The sequence below is a fragment of the Phalaenopsis equestris genome, unplaced genomic scaffold, assembly GCF_001263595.1.
Source record: "Phalaenopsis equestris unplaced genomic scaffold, ASM126359v1 Scaffold001359, whole genome shotgun sequence".
In the NCBI taxonomy this organism is placed as follows: domain Eukaryota; kingdom Viridiplantae; phylum Streptophyta; class Magnoliopsida; order Asparagales; family Orchidaceae; genus Phalaenopsis; species Phalaenopsis equestris.
Genome location: NW_018165798.1, coordinates 79,974 through 89,043, shown reverse-complemented (window position 1 = coordinate 89,043; position 9,070 = coordinate 79,974). Strand labels below are relative to the sequence as shown.

The following is a 9,070-nucleotide window of genomic DNA, read 5'->3' as shown; positions in this document are numbered from 1 at the left end:
TGGTGGCTATTGTAAGGAGGTGTTGACTGTGTTGTGATGTGATTGTGGGTATGACAGTGGCTATTGTTTGAGATGTTGATTGAGGTTGGGGTGTTGGATCTGTTGTGATGTGGTTGTGGATTCTATGGTATTGGTAGTGGTTATTATTTGGGATGTTAGATGCGGGTATGTAGTTGTGGTGGTGGTCATTGTAAGGGGGTGTTGGTAGTGGTTGGGATGCTGGCGGTGTTGTCATGTGGCTTTGGGTTCTATGGTTTTGGTGGTGGTTGTTGTTTGGGTTTTTGGCTGCGGTTATGTGGTTGTGGTGGTGACTGTTATAAGAGAGTGTTGGTTGTGTTGTAATGTGGTTGTGGGTTTTATGTATTTATGATGGTGGCTTCACAAGTCATAAAACCTATTGTTAATAGGTTCGAACGGATCCCTACAGAGATTTCATGCGATGCAAGATGCATGTCGTTCTTTAAGGTAACATTTCAAATTCATTACATTTAATTTTGAAAAATGCACCATTATTATGAACTCAATGTTAATTTACAATGATTGTATTGTGTTAATTTACAAGCAATTGATAGAACACACGTTGACACATGTGTTCCAAACAATGAGAAGATTGCATTCATTGGCCGTTGTGGGAGCCTGATGCAGAATGTCATGTTCATCTGTGACTTCAGCATGTGCTTCACTTTTATTATGCCCGGTTGGGAAGGTAGTGCATATGATAGTAGAAACGTGGAATGCCACTTACAACTACCCACATCCTCTTGCAGGTTCGCTTGAATCTCAGCCAATCTCGTAATTTAATTTATACCTCAATATTAATTATGCAAATCATATCTGGTAAATATTACTTGGTTGATGTTGTATATCCGTTATAGTGAAGGTATCTCACGCCCTATCCTAATACGAGCTATCACATACCGTACTTTGAGTGAGCAAGCAATGTAACACAAGATAGAAAAGAAATGCTCAATAAATGACATTCCTCCTTATGCGGTGTCATTAAGAGTACTTTTGCTGTTTGAAAGAATAAATGGGCTATACTCCGCGATATGTCATCCTACTTGTTTCCCAAATAGATGCAGATTTGATTTGTCACGATGACTCTCCATAATTGCATTTGGCGGCATCCTTCTCATAATGACATTGACTTGCGTAGTGTGGATGAGGATCATGAACATGTACCTGTTGAGGTATTTGAGCACCGTCATGGAAATTCTTTGTCACAGCTTGAGAATGATACTTCCACCACCTATAATAAAGATGAGGAAGGTGATTACGAGATGATAGAGTTGAGGGAACAAATTATAGATGTGAAAGTAGAAGGTTGTTATTGAAGTATTTCATCTTTATTTAATACTAATTATACTTTATTTTTTTTTATTCAAAACCATTTGTACTTTACATTTTATATTGATTGTTTGAGCTTTTTTACTTTATATATATTTTTTTCCATTTGAATTTCACTTATTTTTCTTTTGATCGTTTGATAGGTTAATGATGAGATGTTTGACCTTAAGGGTTCTTTTGGATGACCTGTTAGTTGTTGTTGGTTGGCGTCACAAGTGAAATCCTAATCAAAACAACCAAGTTCCTCTCTTCTTTTCAACGATATGGTTTTTGAGGAACTTTTGGATGACATTTTTTGGTGATATGCATATGTGAGAGACACCAACTTGGTTTTACATGGGTTGCCTGAAGACAACAAAGAACCCTTTTTTATATGATATACTATCTTCTTTTAGTGACAGATTTGTTGGTTGGTATACTGAGTTCTCTAAGACCTGACGTCTACACAAAACTGTAATTATTTACTTTTTCTATCAATTTCTATTTATTCTTTGTACAGTTCATCTTTATTTCCGTTCCTTTTATATTTGACATTGATTGTCTCGGACTTTTTACGCTATTTGTAAGTATTTTATTTCTTCCCATTAGCATTTTATTAGTTTTTTTTGGTGGGATTAAATCAATGATGAGACATTTAACCTTATGAGTTCTTCTGGATGACATGTTAGTCGTTGTTGGTCGGTGTCACTTATGAAATTCTAATGAAAATCAAACAAGTTCCTCTCTTCTTTTCGACGAATTGGTTTGTGAGGATCTTCTGGATGGTCTTTTTTGGTGAAATGCATAGATGACATAAACGAGTTTCGTTTTATGTGGCTTAAGAATAACTAAGAACCCTTTTTTATAAGTTCTGCTGTCTTCTTGTAGTGACAGATTCATTCGTTGGTATACTGAGTTCCCTGAGACCTCACGCTTGCAAAAACTTTAATTAATTACAACTTTTAGCAATTTCAACTTCTATTATGACTAATGAATTGTCTTTTGTAACATTTAGAAAAGATAGCTCCGGGATTTCAGGTACCTCCGACTGATTTCTCTAGCAATGTGGACTTTAGACTTTATAACTTACGTTACGTTAGACACAAAGCTACGAAGACAGTTCTACAGGTGCCCACGGAGAATCACAGAGAATTGCAACTTCTTCCTGTGGGTAGACAGTCTAATAGATTCCACTGCCAATAATGATTGGGTATGGATAACATCTTTGAAGGGCAGCGTAACTCGTGACATACGACGTCTGCATTTCAAAAACAAGATTATCATATTATTAAATATAATTTTAATAAAATTTTTCTTTTTTTTAGCAATCTTGATAATCACTGTTAAGTGATGTGTATATTTTATTTTTTGTACTGTTATGATGTGAATTTTTACTTATATGACTATGACAGTTCTGTTACAAACTGTATTACTACACCGAGCACAATTATTTTCAAACCGTAGAGAAGAAACAATCAGACAAATTATTCACAATAGCTTTCCTGGAATAATTTCTTGGGACAACTATTATGCAATAATTTATTGTGAACTGCAATTACCAACATCGTTGGTTAGGAAAGAGGCTCCCACTCGAGATATAGTTCTGATTTTTCGACACATAAAAACGTGGACAACGATTTTTACTAGCCATGGTATAAAGCGGGTATAATTTCGGCGGGAACAGGGGAAGGGTCGGCCATTCCTCCCCTCAAAAATATTTCGCACTCCAAATATTTCTTCATTAGGTATAAACAATCCATTTCATCTACAATCTCCTGGCCTAGTGCAGGAATGGACAACCTTAGAAAAAATTCCCACCGGTTGGAGGGCAACACCTTGGCAATCCTCGACTCATCCGGCATCAGGGAAGCTTGCGATATCCATGAAGATAGTCAGTACTCTCTTTCTCCTCTACATTTTTCTTCTCTTATATGCATATATAACCCTTACACCGGCGCAGGACTCTCTTTCTTGGACGCCGTTCGTGGCGCATCTCTTGCTTCGATTACTCCCTCCCCTCCCACCTGGTATCCTTATCTTTACTACTTCTCTGTCCTGCAAACTTAGAAGCCGAGTGCTATTTACTCTAACCTGTTGAGCTTGGTTTCTTGTTATTAAGGAAAATGTATGATGCGATTCTCCGCATCCTTAAAGAGGGCAACTCTCTTGAACTGGCCGTTGCGAGTTTCCAGCTCCTAACCGACTTGGAAAAGGTTTTTCACAATTTTCTTAGTGAATTTCTTTGATGATCACCTAATGAAAGCAAAATTTGAAGTTGAAGTGCGCATTTATCTTCTACAGCGCTATCCTAGTGTCTATTTAAGGGAATCAGATAATTTGGAGACTGATTCCAGCGGAGCTTGGGTACCTGTGGTGAATAAGGAGGTAATCTTAGGCCTTGTAGAAGACTCTCTAGTCATTGGGGTTGATTGTTTCTGGCTTAACTTTTCTTGGCTCGGGTATGCAGGCATGGTCTCCATTTATCGTAGAAACAAGAAACTGTTCTGGTGAGGCTAGTCAACTTTGCAGGGATTCAAAAAGCCTTCTTAATTCTGCAGTGAGCTTAGTTTTCTTCGCTTTTGCATTCTTTTCATGCATACTATACTTCTAAAAATTAGGAAATTTATATTTACCACTCCAGGTCATAATAAAAACTTTGAATACTACTTAAAACTTGCAACCACCCATGAACTATAAATACAATAAGTTTCCTTTCCCAAGCTTGCCTCAAAATTCCCTTTCTTCGTAGCCACTCGTTCATGATCTAATCCTTACCATTGGTTTGATGAGAAGAGAACACTGGTTTGCAGTTTGTAAAGCAGTGCTAGTAATTACAAAAATAAGGGGTAGACATTTAAGGTCACTTCTTCACTCTTACTTGCAGTATGATTAGTAGCATATTAGCTCTCCTGATCTGTTTTTATAACCCAAAAAATATTAAATTTTTTGTTCGGGGCTCTTTTGATGACAAATGCAATGTAATTTTTTTCTCTAAGCATAATGTTTTAGAAATAGAATTGTTTTGAAAACTGGGAAAGGAGAGGGTAGGAATATGCGCAAACAGAATGGAAAAGGGTGGTAGCACCTAAAAGCGTTAGAGATGTATAGGCTCCGGATTATATGTTTTTTAAATTACAAAATCCTTGCTAGAGGGAAGTGTTGAAATTAATTTTTCCTTGTACTTGGGAGCTTTGATAATATTTTTAATTCATCATGTTATGATTTATGAGTTGAACCCATTTTAACCTGATATGTTGTTGATTTGTCATAATTGAAACCATCATTAAACTGAGGACATTTTGATTTGATTTATCTTTGAATGGGGATTTTTATTCTTAACATTAGCCTATCGTTAGGTTGATTGGAAAGGGCAATGGAGTATCTGTCTTGATTCGATTTTTGATTTATAATCAATGGCTTAATTTTGATAGTGAACCCATATGATTATGAAATTTTGACAATTTTTCTTATCATAAAGGTAGAATAGTTTTTAAGTATCTTGTTAAATTTGTTGTAGGGTCATAGCGGACATTGATAGCATAAACTTTATTGGGAATTATGCTAGTCATGATGTAGAGTGGCCCTTTATTCTGATTCGAGAATGTGTTTGATTTGTGTTCAATTGATCAAGAGATTGTAGCTTAAAGAGAAACATGTTCTCTTAAGTTCTTGATTAGAAGGTGGATTTTGCATGTTCTTCTTCATATTGATGGCCTAATATGTTGGCATGCAAATTAAAGCAACAGCATGCCTTCACTACAATGGTATGGATCATTTTATGTTTTTCATTGTTCTTGAAGGTTTTTCCATCCATCCTTGACAATCTTTTTTGTATCTCTTGATCAATTGTGATTGATCAGAGTTGTTTGGGTTCTTGTTGAAATAAGTTGGTTCGATTGGGGAAGATACAGAACCTTGATTTATGTTGAAAAATTTTTTTTGATGAGGAACAATTGGAGAATTTGTTCAATATGCTCATTTGGGACAGGTGATGTTTATTTAATAACTTTTATTCGGTGGATTGGGTTTGCCAATTGAATTAAAATGTACATTTCCATAATTTATAGGCCAACTTTACTCAAATTAAAATGGCATCGAAAGACATGTATTTTCACTTTCAGTTATATTTTGATTCTAGTTTTTGGTCTTTTTTGTTGATGACAATGAGCTTGTAGTACATGCAAATTTTTGCCTCATATTTATCTTGTTTATTTTACGACATTTGTACATTTTTGTTTTTAGCAAATTTAAGTTCATTAGCCCACAAGTTCATGGTTCTATTTTTCATATCGTCTTAGTTATACATAGATAACTTTTTTTCCGATTTCTTGGAGAGATTTTGATAGTGTTTTTGCATCACTTCAATGAATGGGGTGCTGGAAGTTGTCGTGCCACACCAAGAAGTCATGTATAGTAGATTGCATGAAGCACTACAAGCTAAATATGTTTTACCATTGCACAACAAAAGGAAGTTTGACTCTTCATGATAGCATCGTTGCAAAAAAACACAAGCCATACAAAACAACATACTCTCTCAATCTCTTATGAAAACATGTTTTTGATTTTCAAGATTGATCCTTCAAAAAAATTAGCTTTGTAATACAATATATGTTAATTTTATTCATATCATACGTTAATGACTAAGTCACCATGCATGGTTGTTATGTGGGTCAACTAGTTCATCACATGCAGCTTGATGAAGGTATCACATGTAGCGTTAACATTCAACAGGATTGCCAACAAACTTGTCAACTTTCTCTCTCTCTCTCTCTCTCTCTCTCTCTTCTCCCTCTCTCGCAGCCGCTACCTTCTCTTCAGGAGATGCCTTTTGTTGATCCCTCTTAAAAAAAATCTATTTGAACAATTTTTAATGTTAGGTCCAGCCCTTCACTTTTCTACTCCCTTGACACTTTTTTGTTATGCTATATAATAGAATGTATACATGCTTAAGATGATCAAACTCGAGGATTGGAATGCTAGTGTTTATATGTAATAGCTTTTAGTTTTCTATTCTAGCACGATAGCACAAAAACAAAGTGCACCCTTGGACAAAGTATCAATAAAATCAACACATTTGGCATGATAAAAAAGGAGTTTAGGTTCACAAATAAATTAGAGTTTCATGATACTTTTACATGACAAGTTTTTGAGGTAGCAAATATGTTTTTGCTAAAAAGGGTGGGCCTGGATACTAAAATACAACTTTTTATCATATATATAGTAACAGCTGACAAATAACAATGTTATTTTAATATCAAGCTGTTTTATTTCTATTGCTTGCTTAGTTTTGTTATCACCCCCGATACACCTTTACTTGCATCTTGAAATGTGGTATGAGAATGTTTTGGAGTTAGGATGTTGAAAGTGTTCTAGTAAGTTAGATGCATGGTTGAACAAGAAGAAAAATATTAGAAAATCGGGGTTAAAATATGAAATCTGCTCTACAAGCTGGCCTTTATGTATTTGTTTGAGAGAAGACATAGCTAACTGATAGAGTTTTGTTATTGTAGTTTTCAATCAAAATTTCTTATAAAAACATGCGAAAAATTCTATAACCTATCGTATTTTAGTTCCATTTCTTCTGCTATCCAGCATGTATTATATGCTCCAATCTAATTTCTCGCTAAGTTATATTTTTTTATTATTTTGAAAAGCATAGTTTTCACGTTACTTTATAATCTCTGCTGTTGTTTGAATCCTACAGAACTTCCATCATCATTCGGCTTATATTATTTTGTATTTTCAAATCTTTATGGTAACTTATGTTCTTTTGTTGCTTGATGCTCTTGTACTAGATCCTATAATCGTTGTTCATGAAATTTAGAACTGAATAAACTTAATATGAATTTGTCACGGCAGTCTTTCTCCATTCTCACGGAGGAGATAGCTATTGGTGGACACTCAACAATCAAGGTACTTTTCTACTACTAGCAATCGTTATCTTGACATTACTTGGTTTGATCATTTTCTTAATTAAATGTATTGCATACTTGCAATAGAGATCATTTAGGATATCATTTCTTAATATAGGCCTGTATTGAATTATAATTAGTTGCTCATTAATAGAACCCTATGCCTTGAATTATAATACGTTTTCTAGGCCCTGTTGGTTTTTTCTTTCATTGGGATTTTGTTTTGTTAATCTTTCTCTAGATTACTATAATGAAGCTGCCAATTTGAATTTTGATAACCATGCATCACAAATAACATTATTCTGCTATGGCCTTGCGTTAGAGTTGTATCATGTTTTTGAATGGCATTGAATGCCTAGAGTTGTATTACGTTTTTCAATAGCATTGAATGCCTGAATGAATCATAATATGAAAACACCTGTTTGCATCCTTGTTTTACAATTTTTTTTTTTGGGGATATATGATAGGATAAGATTATTTTCATTGATGAAGATTGGTGTGGTGAAGGATGATGATTATTTTGGTGATGTGTTGACCTCACTTTTGGCGGATATCTAGTCTCTCCTTTTTGATAGCCTAGGATCTAGCCGTAGAACTTTTCTGTCGACTATTCCTATAAAAACTAGCAAAGGAACCCTCTCTGTTAGAAATTCTGAGCTTTTCTTCGCTCGACTTGACGTTCTGCATAGTAGTTTTGACTCTAGCACTTAGTAGGTGGGGCTACTGTGAGGAAGCTCAAGGAGCATCCCTATAGGACTGATGGCCTTAGGATTGACAGTACGCGTGGATCTGGCGCCATCGTGCTCTTCGCCGTCCTGTTTGATTGAGCTCGAGCCGAGTTTTTGACGTGATTTGGGTGGCGACACGTTTTTATCACGATCGTCGATGAGGTTGCCTAAACGACTTCAGATGACGAAACGGACTGCGCTGACGCGTCCGGAACGTCGATTTTGCCTAAAGAGGATGTTCGTTTTACCGCAACGACACGTCCGGAAAAAAAATATACATTGAGGTGTTAATCATAATAATAAATAATAATAATAATATTATTATTATTATAATTAATAATATTTATTAATCCCTAAACCTAAATCTATCTTCCCCCCTCTCTTCTTTCTCTTGAACCCGCGGGCCTTGGCCCTAACGTGGCTCATTCGCTCGGTCCGTCTCTCGCCCGTCTGTGCCGCTGGATTCCAGCACTCATCCCTCTCGCACGCGAGACAAGCTCGCAGACGACCCATCCCCTTATCATTGTCGTGGATTCTATCCCCTGCGAGGATCTTACTCTCTGCTTCTTGAGCCGCCCGCATGGAGCGTCTGCTCCGTTCGATTCCTCGAACCGTATATGATCTTTCGATCGCTCCTCCTCCTTCTCCCATCTATATTAAGCTCTACTTAGAGCATTTCAGTAGGCCAAAAAAATCTTTGAAGGAGGGAAAACTCTGTCATTTTTCTTTCTCACTTACTTCTTTAGCTTTCTGTGCTTGGGGTGGCTTCCTCTTACTGTTGGAAGAGGAGTCGGAGTTGAGAAGTGCTTTTAAAAGTTTCTGTGTTACTTTCTTTTTGCTTCAAGTAGGAACCTTCTCTCCCCCTGTGCCTTGTCTCTTTTCGGTTTTCTCTCTGTCGAGCCCCTGGAGCTTGGTACAGTGGACGATATAGCACGCTAGCCAAGCATTGCACTTCTTTTTTAAATGCATGTTACTCAAGCATCTAGAGATGGAAATATGAGCATGTCTTAGGAATTAGACTTGATTACTTGCTTAAAATGATGGAAGTATAGCGTGTTATCAGTTCTTCTCTTTTCTCTACTTGCTTAAGGTGATGAAACTATG

The 9,070-nt window shown here is 36.2% G+C and overlaps 1 protein-coding gene across 4 annotated transcripts in view; it reads left to right on the top strand.

Annotated features, from left to right (window-relative positions):
* The first annotated feature begins 2,947 nt into the window (after positions 1–2,947).
* Positions 2,948–9,070, top strand: part of LOC110034145 (negative regulator of systemic acquired resistance SNI1) — a 58,644-nt gene continuing 52,521 nt past the window's right edge. For 3 of the 4 annotated variants that reach the window (XM_020738430.1, XM_020738429.1, XM_020738427.1), the window contains exons 1-6: positions 3,024–3,217; positions 3,287–3,353; positions 3,446–3,539; positions 3,628–3,711; positions 3,794–3,883; positions 7,186–7,239. In XM_020738430.1, coding sequence (XP_020594089.1) covers positions 3,118–3,217; positions 3,287–3,353; positions 3,446–3,539; positions 3,628–3,711; positions 3,794–3,883; positions 7,186–7,239 — 489 coding nt within the window. In that variant the 5' untranslated portion in view covers positions 3,024–3,117. The other variant, XM_020738428.1, reaches the window with a different exon arrangement.